General features: G+C 41.3%; 1 protein-coding gene across 5 annotated transcripts in view; it reads left to right on the forward strand.

The window, feature by feature from the left end:
* MARK2 (microtubule affinity regulating kinase 2) overlaps positions 1-24,480 on the forward strand; it is a 258,426-nt gene that overhangs the window by 167,050 nt on the left and 66,896 nt on the right. For all 5 annotated transcript variants that reach the window (XM_069965440.1, XM_069965439.1, XM_069965441.1 and 2 more), the window contains exons 4-8: positions 1,272-1,320; positions 2,228-2,293; positions 6,837-6,907; positions 16,721-16,777; positions 19,515-19,751. In XM_069965440.1, coding sequence (XP_069821541.1) covers positions 1,272-1,320; positions 2,228-2,293; positions 6,837-6,907; positions 16,721-16,777; positions 19,515-19,751 — 480 coding nt within the window. The remainder of the gene's footprint in view (positions 1-1,271; positions 1,321-2,227; positions 2,294-6,836; positions 6,908-16,720; positions 16,778-19,514; positions 19,752-24,480) is intronic.

Consider the following 24,480-nt stretch of genomic DNA (forward strand, 5'->3'; position numbering starts at 1 on the left):
CATGATTTTATTAGCCTTTGCAGCCGCTGTCTGGCACTGAACACACACTAAAGGTCAGTTTACTTGTCTCGATTACCCCTAGGTCCTTTTTGGAAGCCGGTTTACCCAGTGTTTTATCATTTAGGACAGAAATGTACGTAATTATTATTACAACAGCCCAAGTGCATAACCTTACATTTATCCACATTATTCGTCATTTGCCATTTCTGTGCCCAAGCCTCAAGCTTCTCCAAATCTCTCTGTAATATTACATTTTTTTTCCCTCCTGTGGTGATCGCGTTACCAAGTTTAGTGTCATAGGGAAGTATTCAATCTGTTAAATGTGGCCAGTACACGCACGTTATGCACAGAACACAGCAGTGTACAGGGACCCAAAATCTAACATTTACCCCGTATCCTGATGCCTGTTGTCAGGACCTAGTGAGTTAAAACCCAGTAAATGTCTGTAAGCTGTTTGCTCTCTGTTGCAGTGGTCCACACCTTTCAGGTGTCAGGAAGCAATGCAAAGTATATGGATATGCTGGAAATTGTAGTTACACAAGAGTTGGATAGACACAGGTTGACAACCACTGCCCTAATAACATAACCATGAATACCTGGCCTATCAGAGCATGCATGCTTATTGTAGAGTTTGAACAAAATGTCAACTTCGATTTTTTTTTTTTTTTTTTTTGCCCTTAGAAATCACATTTTATTTCATGCTGCAATTCATATACAGTTCTGATGTGAACCAAAATTGTCTGACCCAAATTGTAAAAACGTGACTCCCTAAGAGGCCATTGGATAGTTTTCTGTCAGTGACTACCACTCTTAGTCTGGCCCATCCCTTCTAATGAATATTAGGGTGGCGCCAGGGAAGATCCGTGCACTGAGGATGGTAGTCCCACCACAGTGCACCAAATTGCCTAATTTAATTATCTAATAAACTAAGTTCCCCGTATCCTCAGCCCCATATACACTATAGGGACATGCTTAAAGTGTCACTGTCAATTAGAAAAACTGTTGACATGTCATAGACATGTCAAAAGTTTTGATCAGTCCGGGTCTTAGTGTTCAAACCCGTATCGATCTGGAGATAGCTTGGTCCTCTTCCAGCTCTGATTATGCTGACAGAGCCGGGAGAGGAGGCACTGCAGCATGTACCTCTCTCTGCTCGTTCTCACGATCGGTACGGGTCTGAACACTCAGACCCAGACCGATCAAAACTTTTGACATGTCTATAAAAAGTAGATTGCCGAGCTAACAACTTATTTTGGTCTTATTTTTAACAGCTCTTCAGAGAGGTGCGAATAATGAAGGTTCTGAACCACCCTAATATAGGTGAGAACCTTTGTACTTACAATGATGGATTGTATCGGTGTACATATAGGATTGTTCAGTTAAAATGTGAATGTTCAACACTTTGTTAGAACATTATTTTATGCCTTGAACTGAAAGTTTTGAGCTGTATGTTTTTGCTTAAAGGGGTTATCTTTTAAAATTTATAGCCTACCCTCAAAATAGGACATTGGTATTAAAGCATGGAGATTTGACTCTTGGCACAGTCATTATTCAGCTAAAGGAGCTGCAGTACTCGTTTGAGCCCTGCAGCTTTTTCAGTATTTACATCAGCTCCAAAGTTAGTTTGTTCCTCAAAACCCATATTGCACTTTATTGCTGCATTGTCCCATTCAGTTGAATACATTGCACTGCCACTATGAAAAGTGCACAAGAAGTACAAACTGGCTCTGAAGTTGTTGTAAGTTGCTTCAGAATTCAATCACACCTTCTAGCCCCATCAAGAAGCTGATCTGTAGAACCCCTCAGTTATCTAGTCACTGTTCCTTGTCCTGAAATGAACAAATTAATGGAGGGGCTGTCAAGCATATGTGTACTTCTGTTACCTTGACTATGGGGGGAGGGTTTGGGGGGAATTAATTGACCTCCATTGCTTATGGCTAGAGTTTAACTTTTAATTTTAGAGATAACCCCTTGAACCTTGTATAATCTCACTATATTGTGTAAAAAAAATTTGTGTGTTGGGATGTATAAAAGAAAAAAACTACTGATCAATATGAGAGACCTATTTATTTGTAGCCGGCTGTTATAATTTTTCTTTGTAATATGGATTTGTTAGCTTTTTCTAAAAAAAATGTAATGTACCATAATTTAGCAAGTGATTTATACTTAACTATTCTATAACTAAAGTTCTCAGCTGTTTACCAGTAAATCCATGTTTTTGTTTCAGTAAAATTATTTGAAGTTATTGAAACTGAGAAGACATTATACCTTGTAATGGAATATGCCAGTGGAGGTTTGTTTTAAGTTTGCTTACTATAATATCTGTTTGATGTAAAGCATATACCTCTTTTAATAATCAACAATCTAAATATCCTGTGAGACCAGGATAATTTTTCTGGCCTTGTTTACTTCTCTAATAACTTACTGCCTAAAGTAGGCTAATGCCACCTTAAAGTGACATTTCAGTGAAAAGTTATTTTACTCTTAATGCGAGCGTGTATAGCGGCCCTGTGTCTTCTCCTTACTGGTCGCTCAGTTTTTCCCATAGGGCACCACTTCCAGTCCCTCCTGTTTCCCAGTGTGACCAGCCGATGAACCCTGGTGGTTGGGGGTTGACATGGAAATCACTTTATGGCTAGGTTCACACTATGAAAAATAGAAGAACAATAAACTAAAATGTGTATTGTCCCTTTCCCTGAGACAAGATTGTATCCTCTGATGTCCCAGGAGACTTGCCTGGATGTCGTCTCTGGCCTCACCCCTGAGTGATGTCAGCCCCTGTCCAAAGATACATATACAGTGGTACCTCAGTTCTCAAACTGCTCGGTTCTCAAACTGTATTTTCAAGAAAAGTTTGCTTTGGTTCTCAAACTCTGCTCGGTTCCTTAAACACTTTTCGGGCGCCCAGTCTTGAAGTACTCGGTTTCTGAACATTTCTGTGAGCGTGGATGGTGGGTAGTATGTGGTGAGTTTAGCACTGGTGAGGGTTCACATACAGTACAGTACTCAGACTGCTGGAGTGCATATATAGTACAGTAGTAGTACAGTCAGTGCACCACCATCTCCCATCTGTTACAGTGCTGGGATTAGGGGGACTCTATACAGTAAAGGATGAGTGAGGAGTTAGTGACTACTGTACTATAATTGCTGGTTTTGTTGAACATTTCTTGTAAATAATACACTGTACAGTATTACCATTCTGCACTGTACTGTAGGGATAAAACTGGGCACTTTTCAATGTAATAAATGAGCATTGTAGGTAATTATTGGTTGGTGCTGGAACCAATTAAACCCATTTACATTATTTCCTATGGGAAAACACTGCTCAGTTCTCAAACTAATTAAACCAATTAAGTTCGAGGACCGAGGTACCACTGTATATGTTTAGTGGACCCTTAACCCCTTGACAACGCATGATGGGTATACCCGGCGTGAGCCCTCTCTGCAGCCCGCTGTCCCCGGTTGCTATGTGCAGCCAGGGACCGCGGGCTTTGGCCGCCGCGGCCGGCTAACTAACTATTCAAATGTATTTGTATAGTGTATGTATGTGCCCCCTGTCCCTGGTGTCTAGTGGGGAATCGGAAGTGCGATCGCGGAGGGGAGATCTGTTGTAATGAGCTGGCCTGGGCTCAGCGTCTGAATAAAAATCCAAATCACCCTCCTTTTCCCATTTTATAAACATAAATAAATAAACAAACATGTTTGGTATGGCCGCGTGCGTAATCGCCCAGAATCGTAAATTTATTTTATTCATGATCCCTAATGGTAAGCGGTGTAAGCACAAAACAATTCCAAAGTGCAAAATTGGGCATTTTGGTCGCATCAAATCCATAAAAATTGTAATAAAAAGCGATCAAAAAGTCGCATATGCGCAATCAATGTACTAATAGAAAGAACACATAATGGAGCAAAAAGTGACACCTCACACAGCCCCATAGACCAAATGATAAAAGTGCTATAAGCATGGGAATGGAGCGATTTTAAGGAACGTTCATTTTCTGTAAAAGAGTTTATTTTTTTTACGAGCCATCGATTAATATAAAAGTTATACAAGTTGCATATCGTTTTAATCGAACAGACTTGAAGAACATATATAACATGTCAGTTTCTTAATGTTTTTTTGGTTTCGCAGCATATTTTATGCAAAAATTCAGCCTGTCATTGCAAAGTACAATTAGTGACACAAAAAATAAGGGCTAATATGGGTCTGTAGGTGTAAAAATGCAACTGCTATGGCCTCATATACACAAGGAGGAAAAAAACGAAAATTAGCCCGGTCTTTAAGGGGTGTGACATGCTTTTAAAACATGCAGACAGGTAATGAACACAGCAATTGCAAAGGTCTGCCGTGAAATTAGAGATATTTGGTGGTTTCAGTACTTGGCAGACAGGTGGGCAATGTGATATGCTTCAGAGTATCCCTTTAAAGCGACTCTGTACCCACAATCTGACCCCCCAAAACCACTTGTACCTTCAGATAGCTGCTTTTAATCCAAGATCTGTCCTGGGGTCCGTTTGGCTGGGGATGCAGTTACTGTTATAAAGACAACTTTTAATCCGGCAGCGCTGTGTCTAACGGCCGGGGCTTACATTTGTATATCCATTAGGCTGGCACCACCTCTCTGTCCTTCCTCCCCGCCCTCCTCATCATTAGGAATGCTCCAGGCAGATTGTCTCCTATTCCCCACTTGTGTGTATAATGAACATGGGCTGGATTGTTAATACACCTGTGCAAAGCTCAAACAGCAGTAAATGTTTCTGGATCATTCCTAATGATGAGGAGGGTGGGGAGGAAGGACAGAAAGGGTGTGCCAGCCTAATGCATATACAAATGTAAGCCCCTGCCGTTAGACACAGCACTGCTGGATTAAAAGTTGTTTTTATGACAATAACTGCATCCCCTGCCGAACGGACCCCAAAACAGATCTTGGATCTAAAGCAGCTATCTGAAGGTACAAGTGGTTTCGGGGGGGGGGGGGGGGGGAACTCCTTTAGAATAGGTGACCTTTAGGATAGGTTTGACTTTTAACAACCCCAACAATCAGCAAATTAAGGGTGCATTCACACGTACAGGATCCGCAGCAGATTTGATTGTGCAGATCCGCAGCAGATTTGATGTCAATATAACTAAATAACTGAACACAGCATCAGATCTGCACCATCAAATCTGCTGCAGACCCTGTACATATGAATGCACCCTAAGGCTGGGTTCACACTATGTATATTTGAGGCTGTATTTGGTCCTCATGTCAGGTCCTCATAGCAACCAAAACCAGGAGTGGATTGAAAACACAGAAAGGCTCTGTCCACACAATGTTGAAATTGAGTGGATGGCCGCCATATAACGGTAAATAACTTCCATTATTTCAATATAACAGCAGTTGTTTTAAAATAACAGCACATATTTGCCATTAAATGACGGCCATCCACTCAATTACAACATTATGTGAACAGATCCTTTCTGTGTTTTCAATCCACTCCTTGTTTTGGTTGCTATACAGCCTCAAACATACAGCCTCAAATATACGTAGTGTGAACATAGCCTAAAGGAGTAAAGGTGCTTCAACAAGCACTGCATACAATTCATTGTCATTAAAGCACAGATTCATATGCTTTGTATTGGCTTCATCTAGTCCTACAGCTTGGTCTCATTTATTTGATTAGAGCTGTAGTAACAGGCGCAGCTGCTAGAAAATATATAGCACTGTGCTTAGTAAATAATAGATAGGACACAGTGCTGTGACTTCTTTAGTCAGCTAATTGTGGGGGATACCAGGTTTAGACTCCCACAGTTCTGATATTTATAGCCTATTCAAGAGCAGCCCCCGTTTAAATGTAGCAGTTAGGTAGTATGGTTCTGCTCACATTTACATCTGGGGCTCTGTTCAAATTCTTCATTGACAGTTCTGTAAAAAAAAATTCAAAGTCAGTTTATTAGGATAATTCTCAGAGTAAATCATGTTCAATTACAAGAATAAGAGCAATGGAATGTGGTGACATTACAACTATACATTTCTGACATATCCAGAACGCTTAGAACATAAAACTAGTACAGACATCGCAACGGTCCAACATGGACGTTCACCTATTTATTGTTAGTGAACCAATAAACGATTAGGCTCTAACTTCATGTTCAGAGGTTGTTATAAGCAGAGAATTACTCCATATTCCCCGCACTTAAGCAAATTTTTTGGAGCACTTTCTGTGAGTAAACACCACCCTCTCATATTCCACAATTCTATTAATTAGCGACACCCACATATGTAATCTGAGGGGTCATTTATCCGTCCACCTCAAGGCTATGGTCTTATGTGCCATAAAAAGAGATGCCCTTACACTAATACGTATTTGATTGGGTCACATCTCCTTGTCCATAATACCAAGTAAACACATGGCAGGATCTAGAGCGACAGGTGTCTGAATCACTTCTGACAGTAATCCTACTACATCCCCCCAGAAGGCGTTGATGCATGGGCAGGCCCATATCATGTGCCAGAAATTTGCCGGCTGGTGTGAGCATTAAGGGCAGGAGGATTCAGGAAATCTACCCAATCTAAACAAGAATAGTGAAACATGAAGTTCTGTACTTACTGTCATAACTAACACCTTAATGTTAACTCTTTTTTGTAAGTAAACAGAGTTCAGTAGGCACCATTATTATCCATTGTCTAATATGCAATGCAGATGTGAATGGAGACTAAAACAACCTGAAATACTGTTGTGATTTTGTTTTCAAACTGTCTAAATACAATTTCTATTCCTGAAAAAAATTATTAAAATGGCCGCCAGTTACTCTTTGTTTGATCTACAATTAATTTATGTGTTTCATTCCTTAGGTGAGGTGTTTGATTACTTAGTTGCACATGGAAGAATGAAAGAGAAGGAAGCACGGGCTAAATTTCGGCAGGTGAGGATAAAATGTCCAACATTTATAGGTTATTTAGATTGTTTGCTAAAAAGTGGCAAATTGCAGATTTGATGCTAATTGCCTAAAGGGATGATCATTTCCAAATCAACTGATGGAAGTAATTTACAAATTATATAATTTTCCATAAAAAGAAGAAATCAAGTTATTCTGTATTTATCAACTGCTGTGAATCCTGCAGGAAGTGGTGTATTCTATTTAGTCTGACACAGTACTCCCTGCTGCCACTTACGCCTGTGTCAGGAATTGTCCACAGCAGGGGAGGTTTTGTATTAGAATTTGCTACTGCTCTGAACAGTTTTTGACATGGATAGAGGTGGCAGCAGGGATCCGTGTCAAACAGGAAAGAAAACTCCAGTTCCTACAGGGCATATAGCAGCTGATAAGTAATTGAAGGTTTGAGTTTTTTAACCCCTTGCTAACGTCCCGGGACATCATTTTCCCTGTCTGCGAGAGGTCTAATACATACCTCCATAGAAATAGCTTGGAAAACTTCTCATAGAGTCTGTCTCAGGCAAACTCTATGGGAAGGTTGCAGATTACACTGATCAGTGCTATGCAGTGGCATAGCATTTACCAGTGTAATCAATGTAATAACTAAGTAAATGAATGAATGTATAGTCTGCTAGGAGGACATAGGAGACATATGACACAGCCCCTCCCCCAATAACTGTTTAACCCACCTCCCTTATACAAATTAAACATTTAAAAATTAACCTATTCTATATTGTGTGCAGTTATATATAGCATATTACATATAGTGTGTGATATATATAATATAATGCACTTAATCTGATGAAGAGAGCCTAGTACTCTTGAAACGCGTAATATGTGCAGCATGCAATAAACTTTTACATTTTTATTTGCACTCTACTCCTGAATACTGTGTTGGGCAGCGCTGGTTATCACTCGGGTACGGCTGTTTCAAGCCACTTCTTGTTTTTACGTTTGTTTCTTGCTTCTTATATACTGGTGCCTAAAACTGTACACAGTATTCAATGTGTGGTCTCACCAGTGATTTATAAAGAGGCAAAACCATGTCTCTTTTGATGCATCCCAATATTTTATTAGCTTTGGCAGCTGCTGCCTGGCACTGATCACTAAAGTTGAATTTACTGTCCACCAATACCCCCAGGTCCTTTTCAGAAGCTGTTTTACCCAGTGTTTTATTATTTAGCACATAACTTTGCTTATTATTAGTACGGCCCCAATGCATAACCTTACATTTATCTACATTAAACTTAATTTGCCATTTATCTGCCCAAGGCTTTAGCTTCTTCAGATCCCTCTGGAATATGATATTATCCTTCTCTATGCTGATTACCCAGTTTAGTATCATCTGCAAAAATGGAGATTGTACTATGTAGCCCCTCTACAAGGTCATTAATAAACATATTAAAAATAAGTGGACCCAACACTGAACCCTGCGTTACCCCACTAGTAACTGCTACCCAATCAGAATATGTCCCATCAATGATCATCCTCTGTTTTCTATCACTCAGTTACTTAACCATTTGCATATGTTCTCACCTAGTCCCAGCGTCCTCATTTTATAGACAAACCTTTCATGTGGCAAAGTATCAAATGCCTTTGAAAAGTCCAGATACAAAACATCCACAGCCTTCCCCAGGTCCAGTCTATATAACTGACCTCCTCATAGAACATGAGTGTCAAACGCAGGCCCTCCAGCTGTTACAAAAATACAGTTCCCATCATGAAAGCTTTGGCTGTACAGGCATGATGGGAATTGTAGTTTTGTAACAGCTGAAGGGCCCGAGTTTGACACCTATGTCATAGAAGCTGATCGGATTAGTCTGACAGGACCGATCCCACCGATCCTATTAGGAATAGGGTTCTGTCTAACACAGTACTTAATTCCTGCAAAACTATAGGATGGATTCCTTTATAGGCTCAGTGATTTTATGGGTTTCAATGTTTTTAAAGTGTCGCCCCACTTCTTGTTGTGTTAAGCAGGTGAGGATTTACAGTATCCCTAGTCATGTTATCTGTTATAGGATTCTCCTCTGTGAAAACAGTAGAGAAGAATGTATTTAGTCGATTGGCCTTTTCCTCATCCTCCTCCACCATTACACCCAGATTATTTTTGAGGGGACCAACATTTTCAGTTTTAAGTCTCTTATTATTTGTAAAGGTGAAGAACATTTTTACTTTCTGTGGCAATGCTTCTTTCTGTTGCAATTTTTTGCTTCTTTTTTTTTTTTCTTTTTACACAGTCTATTCTTCTGCCTATAAATGTTCAATGCTCCCCCTCTGCCTTCTTGTTTTAGAAGTCTGAATGCTTGTTTCTTACCATTTAGTGCACCCTTAACAGCTGTAGTTAACCACATTGGTTTTCTCCTGTTTTCACTACGTTTATTCCTACATGGTATGTGTCGTTCACACAATATACCCAGGATGCTCTTAAAGATGTCCCATCTCTCTGTACTTTTATTTCTCAGGGAATTGTCCCAGCCTATGTCCCCAAGGTCCTCTCTTAGTTTTTGGAAATAAGCTTTCTTGAAGTTAAGCTAAGCATTTTATTGAAATATACTTGAAAACTTAGGAGAGATAGAAGGAGTGTGAGTTCAACTGCTTAGGTGCAAGACTAACGAGGGTAACCTAGAATGGTCCTATACCCTGAGGAAGAAGCAGGAAAATGTAGAAAGAAAGGTGTAGGTCCTCTAGTTAGACATGCAAATAGATAGGGTTTAACAGTAAAATCAATTTAATTCAGTACAATAAGGGTCACTAAGGTTTATAACAAACATAAAGTGTTATTTATACATATAAAAAAGATGCATCTGAAAATTGAAAACATGAAAAAAATCAAAAAGTAAAAAATAAAAACTAGAATGAAACACCAAAAGGTGTTGCAAAATGATAAAAAATAAATAAAAAATAAAACTGTAAAGATAAGAATCTGAAAGAATGTTGCAGATTATATGGGGTTCCGGTCACGCGCATGCGTGAGGTCTGCTGTTGCCTCATGCGGGGATGGCGCCAAATTTTAACTTTTTGTAAGTGTATTAGAGTTGTGCGTGGACCCAGTAAGTTGTTGTTGGTGGATAATAGGTGTAGTGTAGTGTACACCGATTATCCACCATCAGCAACTTACTGGGTCCACGCACAACTCTAATACAAACTTACAAAAAGTTAAAATTTGGCGCCATCCCCGCACGAGGTCCCGCGGGCAACAGCAGACCTCACGCATGCGCGTGACCGGAACCCTGCTAAATACTGAGCGGACTTCAGCGCTAAGCGCTCATCACTATCTGACACAGAAGTGACCAGCAACGCTGCTTCATCTCTCCAAGAGACAACCCGGCCGCCTGCAGTGTAAGTCTATGCCCGATCAGGACTCCAGACTGCCAGCCACACAAAGGACCGGTGAGCGGTGTACATACACCATACTACGTTTATTATTGAATTGATGGTGGATTATTGATCCTTTAAACAAGCGATATAACAGTTGCAAGTATATACAAATCGCTACAGCACAATATAAATAACACACTGTGCTGACGATCTGAGCAACAATCCAACATATCGCGTATTCTGATAAACTAGTCCACAGCATTTCTACACCTTAATCTTGTTTATCTCGTAATAACAAGCAAAACGGACACATCTAGTCTATGAACTTAGCACAACTTGCTATATGAACTATGTCTTCCTGACTTGTGATTTTTTTTTTATATATATTTTTAACTACATTACTGCGCATATAATCTGCAACATTCTTTCAGATTCTTATCTTTAGTTTTATTTATTTATTTTATCATTTTGCAACACCTTTTGGTGTTTCATTCTAGTTTTTATTTTTTACTTTTTGATTTTTTTCATGTTTTCAATTTTCAGATGCATCTTTTTTTATGATATATATGAATAACACTTTGTTATAAACCTTAGTGACCCTTATTGTACTGAATTAAATAGATTTTACTGTTAAACCCTATCTACTTGCATGTCTAACTAGAGGACCTACACCTTTCTTTCTACATAATTGAAAACTTATTATGCTGAAGTCACAATTACCTAAGTGACTCCCCACCTCTACTTTTGATATTCTGTCTGGCCTATTGGTTAAAATCCTATCCAGAAGACCCCCACCCCACCCCCCTCTTGTTTATTCCTGTACTAGTTGGGAATAGTAATTATCTTTGACTATTTTCAAAAACCCACTTCCTTTGCTGGAGCTGCAGGTCTCTGATTTCCAGTTTATATTTGGGTAGTTAAAGCCCCCCATAATAATGACGTCACTCTGCTTCAATGCCTCATCTATTTGTCTTTTGAGATTTTCTGCTTCTTTCACTACACTTGGAGATTTATAAAGGCTAGGAGTGGCGGATAACGCGAGATGCAAACACACCCAGTAAGTAGCTTTAGAGCCAAAAGCAGTGAGAGTTCTTCCATATGATGAATATGGGTGACCTCTGCATTAGGCATGCACGATGCACCGAAAAATCGATACTATCGATTTTCGGGGCAAAAAAACGGTTCAATACCAGGATTTCCTGGTATCGATACTTTATGTTAAACTACAAAATAGCGTAGTTTAACATATAGTGCCGAGAACATGACAGGCGGCTACCTGAGCGGCAGGCAGGACCGTCGGGACACTCCCGGGGCCGGCATCAGCAATGTGGGGGGTGAACAAAAGGTCGGCCTGGCTGCGACTGTGAAGGGAAGTGGGAGGGGGGCAGTAGCCTGCACATTACTCTGCTGCCCGAATCCAGCTGGAATAGTGCAACTACAACCCCCATCATCCCCCTGACAGCTGAAGTGTATTACATGACTACAGTTCCCATCATCCCCCTGATAGCTGAAGTGTATTACATGACTACAGTTCCCATCATCCCCCTGACAGCTGAAGTGTATTACATGACTACAGTTCCCATCATCCCCCCTGACAGCTGAAGTGTATTACATGACTACAGTTCCCATCATCCCCCTGACAGCTGAAGTGTATTACATGACTACAGTTCCCATCATCCCCCCTGACAGCTGAAGTGTATTACATGACTACAGTTCCCATCATCCCCCCTGACAGCTGAAGTGTATTGCATGACTACAGTTCCCATCATCCCTCTGACAGCTGAAGTGTATTACATGACTACAGTTCCCATCATCCCCCCTGACAGCTGAAGTGTATTACATGACTACAGTTCCCATCATCCCCCCGATAGCTGAAGTGTATTACATGACTACAGTTCCCATCATCCCTCTGACAGCTGAAGTGTATTACATGACTACAGTTCCCATCATCCCCCCTGACAGCTGAAGTGTATTACATGACTACAGTTCCCATCATCCCCCCTGATAGCTGAAGTGTATTACATGACTACAGTTCCCATCATCCCCCCTGATAGCTGAAGTGTATTACATGACTACAGTTCCCATCATCCCTCTGACAGCTGAAGTGTATTACATGACTACAGTTCCCATCATCCCCCCTGATAGCTGAAGTGTATTACATGACTACAGTTCCCATCATCCCTCTGACAGCTGAAGTGTATTACATGACTACAGTTCCCATCATCCCCCTGACAGCTGAAGTGTATTACATGACTACAGTTCCCATCATCCCCCCTGACAGCTGAAGTGTATTACATGACTACAGTTCCCATCATCCCTCTTGACAGCTGAAGTGTATTACATGACTACAGTTCCCATCATCCCCCCTGACAGCTGAAGTGTATTACATGACTACAGTTCCCATCATCCCTCTGACAGCTGAAGTGTGTGTTACATGACTACAGTTCCCATCATCCCCCCTGACAGCTGAAGTGTATTACATGACTACAGTTCCCATCATCCCCCTGATAGCTGAAGTGTATTACATGACTACAGTTCCCATCCTCCCCCTGATAGCTGGTGTGTTACATGACTACAGTTCCCATCATCCTCCCTGATAGCTGAAGTGTGTGTTACATGACTACAGTTCCCATCATCCCCCTGACAGCTGAAGTGTGTTTCATGACTACAGTTCCCATGATCCCCCCTGACAGCTGAAGTGTGTTACATGACTACAGTTACCATCATCCCCTTGATAGCTGAAGTGTATTACATGACTACAGTTCCCATCATCCCCCTGATAGCTTAAGTGTGTTACATGACTACAGTTCCCATCCCCCCTGATAGCTGAAGTTTTATTGTGCATATTATAAGATTATCACCTTCCTGATCACGCACGGTAAATAGTGCAAGCGGAGAAACCACCAAATTCAATCCCACATAAAAACGTGCTACTAAATAAAACTACAGATTGCCCCATAGCCATGTTAGGAATCAGAATAGGGCTATTTTTTTAAGAACATTTATTTTAAATAATGGAAACTTTATAAGGTAATATGGTTCGTACAGACCTGACAGTCGGGGGGGGGGGGGGGATCTCTATTGTGTTTTTTTTTTTTTTAAATATAATTTATTAAGTATCGAATTGGTATCGAGCATTGAAAAAAAAAGTTGGTATTGGTATCAAACTCAAAATTCTGGTATCGTGACATCACTACTCTGCATACCAGTCATCAAGAGTAGGGGGTTCAGGTAGAGCTCACGGTCGGGGTATAACCAGTTTAGCTGCCTATCTATTAAAATATAACATTGTTCCTGCACTGTGAACAAAATAAATTGAGAGAATGAAACACCAGGTTTGCTGATTTTTTTTATTTCTTTTTTTTTAATTTATGAATCAGAAAAAATTAATAATAAAAACTAGAGATCATGGCGCAAAAAAATTAAAACCCCAACCAGCCCTGTAGGTGGAAAAATAAAAGCGCTATGGCTCTTAGAAGGCGGGAAGGAACATTGTGTTAATTTGACCTGGACATACAGGCACAAATAAACCTGGTCATGAAGGGGTTAATAGGAGGTACTGTAGGATTTTCTTCAAGACATTGTGCAAAATTGGGCATCCCTACCTGACGTGTTAGAATTCCAACGGCTTCCCCACAGTGCCAACACTTATTTGGGACTGTGGGGTACCATTTATGAAGAGTTGCAGGAACCCGGTACCAACAGGATATAATTCTATAACTTGTTTCCTACACTTTACTTTGCATTATGTGAAAAATGCAAAAAAAAAAAAAAGGGGTTTGACCATTGCAGCGGTGTAAATTGTAGTAAAGTTTTTGTTTGTGTTTTTTTTATTTGTATTGTAGTTTGTATTACATTTATTTTACTTCTACAACTTAAAGCGTAACTATAGTTTAGATAGGCAAAAAATTAAATTTCTCAGATGAAAAGCCCATGTGTTACCCTTTAAAAAGAGCCATAAACTGTGTTGATAGCTTGTGCGCTCGCTGAGATATCACTAGTTGTTTGGCTCAGAAGAATAAATGAATTTTTATTCTGGCTGACTGAAAGTGGGAGTGGTCTCCCCTCTCCTCCCCCTTCCACCTTATCTCCTCCCCTGCCCCGCCCTCTGCACTAGTTTATTTCTGAAGTGTGATAGAAACCCCATAAGGGTAGCTTCACACACACTGTATTGCAGCGGATCCGCAGCAGATTAGATCTAAATAACTGAACACAGCATCAAATCTGCACCATCAAATCTGCTGCGGATCCGGTGTGTGTGAATGCACCCTAAGGCTGGGTTCACACTACGTATATTTCAGGCAGTATTTGGTCCTCGTCAGGTCCTCATAGCAACCAAAACCAGGAGTGGATTGAAAACACAGAAAGGCTCTGTTTAAACAAGGTTGAAATTGAGTGGATGGCCGCCATATAACAGTAAATAATGGCCATTATTTCAATATAACAGCCGTTGTTTTAAAATAACAGCAAATATTTGCCATTAAATGACGGCCATGCACTCAATTATAACATTATTTGAACAGAGCCTTTCCCTGTTTTCAATCCACTCCTGGTTTTGGTTGCTATGAGAACCTGACATGAGGACCAAATACTGCCTGAAGTATACGTAGTGTGAACCCAGCCTAAGGGTGCAAAAACACACGACGTATCCGCAGCGAAACTCGCTGCAGATCCCTTCCCTGTTTAGTCAATGGCAGACAAACACCCAGCAGGGATGATCATCCATGCTGCGTTTTTGTCCCGTTAACCCCGCCGCAGCGCACTGATTGGCTGAGCGGGCTGTGAAGACACCGGGAACCACCGAAACAACCTGGAGCCGGGATCAGGTAATGTTTAGTCTTCGGCGGCCGGCGGGTTAACACTGCGTATACGTAGCGAGAAACTCTCTGCGAATACGTAGTGTGTGTTTGTACCCTAAAGCACATCATTTTGAAGCTTTACCCCTCAAAAAATTCAAAACAAGCCATGGGACCTTTATTAACCCTTTTAGGTGGTCAACTGAAATGAAAACAAGTGGAGGAGAATTGTATAAACTTTTTGGGGGAGATTTATCAAACATGGTGTAAAGTGAAACTGGCTCAGTTGCCCCTAGCAACCAATCAGATTACACCTTTCATTCCTCACAGACTCTTTGGAAAATGAAAGGTGGAATCTGATTGGTTGCTAGGGGCAACTGAGCCAGTTTCACTTTACACCATGTTTGATAAATCTCCCCTCAACTTTTTTTTGTGTGCAATTTTTTGAGAATGAGGAGGGGAAGGGGGGTGACGAGGTGGAAAAGAAAGGTCGGGGGTGTAAGAGGTGATGAGGGGGCAAGGTGGAGGGGGGAGTGGGATAAGAGGGCTGATGAGAGTGAGAGTGAATGATGACAATGAGAGTGGATGATGAGCGTGAGAGTGGATGATGGGAGTGAGGGTGGATGATGGGAGTGAGGGTGGATGATGGGAGTGAGGGTGGATGATGGGAGTGAGGGTGGATGATGGGAGTGAGGGTGGATGATGGGAGTGAGGGTGGATGATGGGAGTGAGGGTGGATGATGACAGTCCGAGGGGATGAGAGTGAGGGTGGATGATGAGAAGGAGGAGTGAGCCAGGCTCACTGGGGCCCGGCAACAGCGGGGGCAGGGCAGAGAGTGCCATTGCTCAGACCCAGGTATATGGCAGCAGCCCCGCCGACTCTGGCACACCCCTGCCCGCTGTGGCAGGGCTCCAGGACCTGTCACGGGGCATGGGAGCGGCACTGGCATAGTTGGCAATAGTTCCGAGTATGCCGCGGTAAGCCCCACCCCCATCGCGGTAAGCCCCGCCCCATTGCGCGAGCCGCGGCACCCACTGCGGGGCGGGGTTTACCACAATGGGGGCGGGGCTTATCACGTCATACTCGGGACTACTGCCAACAATACACTGGGTGTCATGAGAGGGAGGGGAAGAGCAGCAGCAACGGCGACATTGCAGAGGGCCCAGTAACATGGCGGCCGGCGCCGGAGGGGTGCCCGGGGCACAGCTGGCTCAGGCACACCCCTGCCGGACACCAGTCGTCATGAATCAGCAGTGATGAGACTGAAGGGGGGACCGGCCACACTAGCAGGGCAGCCATGAAGACAGCAGCCACAGTGCCAGGGCTGCAGGGAAGGTATGAAGTGAGGGGGCGGGACTTGGGCGGGGACCTGTTTGAGAATCCGTACAAAGCTGGAGGACGGATTCTCAGGAATGTGGGACAGTTAGCTGAACAAGTAGCTCAGAGCCAAACACAGCTCTGAGGGGACATTCATCTGCATGTATTTAAAAAAACGGTTCACTTTTCATCATTACAATAAATTGCAAAAATTATTATCATGACCTAGGCTAACTAAAAATTAAAAAAAAATTTTTTTTATAGTTGCGCTTTAATTTTAAATATTATACACTGTTTTGTATATATTTAAGAACTGGTCATTATATGTAACTAGTAGTTAATAACATCTGGTTTCTCTTTCCCCAGATTGTTTCTGCTGTTCAGTATTGTCATCAGAAGTTTATAGTTCACAGGGATTTGAAGGTAAGAAATATAGTACTGTATAAGAAATATGTCACTTTTTCCATGTAGTTCTACTCTTAAACCCACTCTGCACTGACCATGAGGGTACCCTCACTCATCCTTTTTACATGCCCCAAAGAGCCGTAAAAACCACCAATGTGCGCATGGCATTTTTTATTTTTTTTTCATGCATTTCCGTTCTTTCTGGAATTAATTCTAGCGTTTTTGACTTTGTGTGAACAATCTTTTTTTGTGGTAGAGGCGTTTTTGTGTGCTGAACTTCTTTCCCTCTGCCATAACATGACCTAGTTGCTGGACCACAAGAGGTGGCAAAAATGCCGGAAAACAATACCTTTTTTGAGACAGGCAGAACAATCCCATTGAAGTCTATGGTAGAAAACAACACTATAGTTGGCCAAAAAAAAGCCACACCCTCAGCATGCTGTGTTTTGGAAAAACTGCCACAGAGCCTCAAAAACACCAGAAAGGGAGAAAAAAAAGACATGCCCAAAAAATATCATATCATTAACTTCCAGGTAACATCTGTCTGCTGATGTTTTTGCAAAAAAAAATAGTTTTTCTTTGCATTTTTACAAGATTTTAAGGCAATGTAAAGCCAGCTTGACTCTCAAAAAGGTGCATCAGTATACAGTCAGGATTTTTGCCAGTGTGCAAAATGCTTTAAAGCGAGACTGTACCCACAATCTGACCCCCCCAAACCACTTGTACCTTCAGATAGGTGCTTTTAATCCAAGATCTGTCCTGGGGTCTGTTTGACAGCTGATGCAGTTATTGTGCTAAAAAAAAAAAACTTTTAAACTGGCAGCCCCGTGTATGCATTAGGCTGGCACAACCTCTCTATCCCTCCTCCCCACCCTCATCATCATTAGGAATGCTTCAGGCAGATTGTCTCTTATTCCCCACCTGTGTCAGCCCGGCACATGGGCTGGATCGTTAAGACACCTGTGCAAAGTTCAGCATGTTGAAAATGTTCCAGTGGCATTCCTAATGATGAAGAGGGTGGGGTGGAGGGACGGAGGCATGGTGCAAAGTTAGGGCACAGATACTCCCGTAGGGCACGGGGCTGCCAGTTTAAGGGTACAAACACACACACCGTATACGCAGCGTATTTACTGCTGCGATACGCAGCAAATACGCAACAATACGCAGCAGATTAGATCTAAATAACTGAACACAGCATCAAATCTGCTGCATATCTGCTGCGTATACGGTGTGTGTGTTTGTACCCTAAATTTTTTTTAGCACAATAACTGCATCCCCTGCTAAACGGACCGCAGGACAGATCTTGGAATAAAAGCAGCTATCTGAAGGTGGTTTGGGGGGGGGGGGGGGGGTCAGATTGTGGGTACAGAGTCGCTTTAATGAAGCCCAAACACATCGTTTGAACCCGCCAACATATGTCAAGGGAGAGAGAAATTGGGCATGTAAGATGTCAACTCCTTGACCCTATTCTAGAAAAAAGAAGGCCACTGCCGAAGGAGTCTGGCTGTGGCTTACCCCTCTTACTTTCGTAGAGGAAACATGATTGTTTGCCTATGCCGAATATTTGTGTGTGTATAGGGAGGTTGGAACAGATAGGTTTTGTACAGAAAGTAATAAACAGCCTGTACTAAAATTTTCGGGTTTCCTTCAGGTACTCGCTTCTTCCGCATTGCACTTGTTTCCCCAGTGACAGCCTGCTAAGCTAATCACTGAATTTAGCAGGATAGTGCTGTGGCCAGTTATTGGCTGAGCGGGCTGTTACTGCAAAGAAGGGCGAGTCTGGGAAGAAGGGCCCAGAAATTTCAATGGGGGACCCAAAGACTTAAATGGAATCCCTAAGGGTAGCATACAGTAGTAGGTAAGACTAGGCTTTGTTCTTTGTTTTCACTACAACCTCTGCAATATCCATAGAAAAAGTGTGAATACCCAAAGTACCACTTTAAAGTCACCCCTTTCTTTATGAGGACTTCTCTACACAGCTGGAAAGCCCAAATTACTTTTAATAGATTCCTTGGTGCTTGGGTCAGAGAAAAATTAATTTTCATTGTTGGTGGTTTGTGCCACCTGGGTGGGGCGGGATCTGGATGCTTATGATGGGACAAAGTAGGATCTGGGCCGGGGCGAAGTGGCGCAGCAGCCGTGAAGCTCCACCCAGGTGGCACAATTCACAAAGCATTTTTCACTGGACCAAGCACCAAGAAATCTATTATAAAGTAAGGTATGAAAACTGCAGAATTCAGGCTTTACAGCTGTGTAGAGAGGTCACCATACAGAAAGTCTATACATGATTTGCATCCGTACAATAATGTTAAGGCTGGGTTCACAGTACGTAAATTTCAGGCAGTATTGTGGTCCTCATATTGCAACCAAAACCAGGAGTGGATTAAAAACACAGAAAGGATCTGTTCACACAATGTTGAAATTGAGTGGATGGCCGCCATTTAATTGCAAATATTTGCTGTTATTTTAAAACAACGGCTGTTATATTGAAATAATGGCAGTTACTTACTGTTATATGGCGGCCATCCACTCAATTTCAACATTGTGTGAATAGATCCTTTCTGTGTTTTTAATCCACTCCTGGTTTTGGTTGCAATATGAGGACCACAATACTGACTGAAATATACGTAGTGTGAACCCAGCCTAAAAGTGTAAACTTTCAGTAGTGTTGTGCAACTGTAACCACAGAAAGCATTTTTAATGGTTTACTATTAAAGACCTCAATTGTTCTCTCGACCTTACCTTTCCCTTTTAGGCTGAAAATCTGCTGCTAGATTCTGATATGAATATAAAGATTGCTGATTTTGGCTTCAGCAATGAATTTACTTTTGGGAACAAGCTGGATACATTTTGTGGAAGCCCGCCCTATGCAGCACCTGAACTCTTTCAGGGAAAGAAGTATGATGGGCCTGAAGTGGATGTCTGGAGTCTTGGAGTTATTCTCTATACATTAGTCAGTGGTTCATTACCTTTTGATGGGCAGAACCTCAAGGTATGCTAGTTCTATAAAGTACCCAATCGAATGTGCAGTCTATGTATATTTTTGCAATGTGTGTTAAGTAATAAGAATTTCGCACAGTGTTGAATCAGTGTAGTGAATCACCAGAGGAATGACAATAATTTCTAATGTAACACTTAACAAGGTTGAAAAAAGTCCATCAAGTTTAACCTACAGAAATCCAACTGTGTTGATCCAGAGGAAGGCAAAAACCCTCATGAGGCAGATGCCTATTGCCTCATCAGAAGGTGAAAAATTACTTCCTGACCCAAAAATGGCAATCAGAATAAATCCCTGGATCAACTTTCTATCTCATGAAATCTAGTGCCCGTAATTTTTAATATATTTAAGAAAAAATAATAATCATTCAAGCCTCCCTTCAACCTCTTCATCTAATTTTAAGACCAAGCCCATTGATGCACGGATGTCCGGGTCAAATTAATGCAATATTCCTTCCCACCTTCTAAGAGCCATAGCGCTTTTATTTTTCCACCTACAGGGCTAGTTAGGGTGTTATTTTTTATTGATATCATATTGGTGTAAAAGAAAAGTTTTGATCGCTTTTTATTTTTTTCTGATTTATATAATTAAAAAAAAATCAGCAATCCTGATCTTTTATATTTTTTTTTGTTTACGCTGTTCACCCTGCGGGAACAATTATGTTATGTTTGAATAGATCGGACAATTCTGCACGCTACGAAATAAATGTTTATTTAAAAAATATATATTTATATTTTTATTTTTATAATGGGCAAGAAGGTATTTTAAAATTTTATTGGGGGGGTTATAAGGGGTTTTGTAATACTTTTAAACTTATTACACTTTTTTTTACACTTATTTTGAGGTATAACATGCTATTATTAGATTGCATGTACTTATCTATGCTATGCCAAAGCATAGCATAAATCAGTGTTATTAGCGATCTATGCATAGAGCCTGCCTGAAAGCAGACTCTATGCACAGATGGCCGATTCGACAGGACAGAGGTAAGTGGCTTACTACCTGCCCGTTGGTACAATCGATCGAGACATGCTGCAGGGGGCCCCGATCAGTCAGTGACAGGAGCTTGTCCTGTCACTGAGTACCTTTAAACGCTGCAGTCACTATAGATTGTGGCGTTTAAGGGCTTAATGATGGGCAGCTGTGGGATCGCAGCTGCCTGTCGTTATGCTGGGCTCCCAGGACACTAATGTGTGCAAAACCTCTCTCACTGCAGCGGTCCTGCACACATCAAACCCCTCACAGTCAGGAAGGTATATGTACATTCCTACTGCACGGAGGTATCACAAATGTCACAAAAAGGATGGTACGTAGGATATGACATAAAAGTGATGGTACGTAGGGCACCATCACGTGGGAGCATGGTAAAGCTTCACAGGGTAATCCTCAGGTAGAGCCAAAATGTGATTAAAGAGCTTTTGGAAGGCAAAGTACAGTTTCTCCGTGCCAGTGAACTCTGGGTACCCTTGAATACGTATGTTATGACAATGCTCTCCGTTATCCAGATGTCTATGGATTTCTCTAAGGGCCCTATTACACTAAGCGATAATCTGCCTAATCAGGCCAGTTCTGCAGATTATCGCTCTGTGCAATAAAGTCAACGATCAGCCAATGAAACTTTCATCAGCTGATCGCTGTCTTTCAACATGTTGAAAATAGAGATGAGCGAACTAGGTTCGGATTCAAGTCCATCCGAACGCGAACGATCGGCATTTGATTAGTGGCGGCTGCTGAACTTGGATAAAGCTCTAAGGTTGTCTGGAAAACTTGAATACAGCCAATGACTATATCCATGTTTTCCACATAGCCTTAGGGCTTTATCAAACTTCAGCAGCCACCGCTAATCAAATGCCTAAAGTTCGGGTTTGGATGGACTCGAGCATGCTCGAGGTTCGCTCATCTCTAGTTGAAAAATCATCGGCTGTCAACCACACATTGCTACGTGTAATAATGATGTACGGCTTACGGCTGTTGAATGTGTAAAAGATTAAATAAACTTTGTAGATACCTGTCTTTGCTACCCGGTGTTACACTACATATGCTTTCTACATAGACTTTTATGTGTATACTGCACCTCCTGCTGGTCACTTCAGGTATATCGACGGGGTCGTGATGTCACTTTTTTTTTTTTTTTAGAGAGAGAGATTGAAGCCTGCTTGATCTACTTGGCATTTCTATATAATTGAGGGCACTATATGGGCATTTCCAATAATTTGTGAACATTAGGAATTTGTCTAACTTTGCCAAAGTAATATTAAAAAATAGATTTACCTGGAGTTCTCCTTTAAGGCAAGGGCTGCACGATTATTGAGTCATGTAGCCGTTTGCTCAAGATCCATCTCAAGCATTTTGACTCAATAAAGGTCACCCTTTACAGTAGCAATTTTTGCCCTACTTGCTGAAGGCCTACGATTCCACATGCAACGATATCAAATATTTTTGTTTTTTATTTACAAATTGGGAAAAGGGGGGGGGTAATTTTAAACTTTTACTACGGGAAGGAATGCTTTAATTTATTGAATACTATAATTTCTCATAGAGATCAATGCAGTACATAGGTACTACATTGATCAATGTTATCTTGACTCGACTGCTACAGGCTGCCGAAGGCATGCTCTTTTTGTGTCGTCAACTGGTTAATAGTAATCTGTCATCACTTTCATACAAGGTTGATTTTGCAAGGAGAAACTGTCCGGGCCCTCTGTCCCTGCTCAACTTGGACTATTGTATACCTACAGGTGTCATCAGTTAGCTCTTAACGGCACACCACAGAGACTGCAGAGCAGCTTTCACATTGGAAAAGTGCAGTAATTTCTGTTAAAAATGCTTGGATGTCCCCATGTATCACAACTGTTGTACCTTATACTGTACATTGTTTTTGTTACCGTGGTGTGTCAACCAATGTACGATCTTTCAAATGAAGCTGCAATAAAAGCATGCTGTAGTGAGGCTGCAGTGTGTTCAGAAGAGCAGGGAGGATGCAAGTTCAGTGAAGGTTCAGGGATGTGGTTCTCGGCGTGGGAAAACTGATCTTACGCTGGGGAATTGGGTTTCCAAGGTAACCGCCCCACAACTGGAAAGTTCTATGTACAAGACATACTGTAATAAATAAAGCTTGTGTACGGAAATTTCTGCAACCCAATCCCCCCCCCCCCATGAGTTGCATCTCTTCACGACGAACTGTGGAGAGAAGGTGTGACCACACCAGGACAGTGGTCCTTCACCGGAGGTGTCAGGACAGACTGGAGCACCCATTGAAGTCTCCATCGAACGTCTCCATTGGAGGTTCAAAAATAGTAAACAAACTAGTGCAGCACTTATTTTTGTCCATGGTAAATGTGATTTGTCATACAGAATCCAGTGATGGAGAACAACAACAGATAACACGGGGGGGGGGGACCAGTCCCTAGAAATTTACTTGTCAAGCAAAACCTTATATGTAAGAAAACTCAAGAGGTAAATGTGTAAATTATGTTATCTTGTAGTATATTTGAATTAGAATTTTATTGCTTATGCAGATTTACTGTATTTGTTGGTAATGTGTTGTTTTAACTTGCATGTGTATCACCTATCTTAAAGTGTCACTGTTGTGTATTTTTTTTTAGCCATAAAATGCATTTTTATCATGAAATTTGAAGCTCTCCCCCGTCTTCATGATTTTCTATGGAGAGGGGAGGGGTTGAGGGAGATAAGGCACCAAAACAGGCCAACATTGAATTGATTTGCAGCTACATCACTGGGCTATCTCCTCTGAAGTCAGCACTGACCTCTGAATACCGCTTTCACACAGGTCCCGCTGTGTTATCCTTTGTTCTCTGCTCTCTGCTGGCGACTAATTTCCCTCCTTCCTTCCCTCTCCATAGCTTACACAGGGCTCGACTGATGTAAAAGAGTCGAGATTTCCTGATAATGAGCAGTAAATGAGAGGGGGGGGGCTGGGTAAAGTCTTTTTGAATGCAGATAGTGGCATATTTGCCTAATAAACCCAATTACAAAGTTTCTTAAAATCGCCTGGACTATTGCTTTCTGCCCAAATAAAAATTTTAAACGACAGTGACACTTTAACCCCTTAAGGACAGAGCCTGAAATGGCCTTAAGGACAGAGACAAATTTTATGAATTTGACCAGTGTCACTTTATTCATTAATAACTTCGGGATGCTTCTCGTGACATATTGTACTTTACATTTCTGGTAAATTGGAGTCGATACTTACAAAAAATCCAAAATAACGTGAAAAATTGTGAAAAAATGCATTTTTCCAACTTTGAAACTTTTTTGCTTATACAGAAAATGGTTATGCCACATAAATTATATATTAAATAGCATTAGCAACATGTCTACTTTATGTTGGCGGCATTTATTAAACTATCTTTCATTTTTTTTAGACAATAGAAAGCTTAAAACATAAGCAGCAAATTTCCTAATTTTCAGTAAAAATTCTAAATCAGATATTTTTAGGGACCTGTTCAGGTTTAAAGTGTATTTGAGGGTCCTGTATGTTAGAAAGCACCACAAAGCACCCCATTTCAGAAACTGCACCCCCGACACTCTGCAAAAGCACATCCAGAAAGTGTTTTTACCATTTAGGGGAGTCACTGAAATAAAAGCTAAGTGTGTAAGAAATTTGAAAATTTTAATTTTCTGTGCAGAGATTTTATTGTAATCCAATATTTTTCATAATTATAAACCTATTACCAGAGAAATGCACCCCAATAATTATTGC

Source organism: Dendropsophus ebraccatus, chromosome 4, assembly GCF_027789765.1.
Source record: "Dendropsophus ebraccatus isolate aDenEbr1 chromosome 4, aDenEbr1.pat, whole genome shotgun sequence".
Taxonomy (NCBI): domain Eukaryota; kingdom Metazoa; phylum Chordata; class Amphibia; order Anura; family Hylidae; genus Dendropsophus; species Dendropsophus ebraccatus.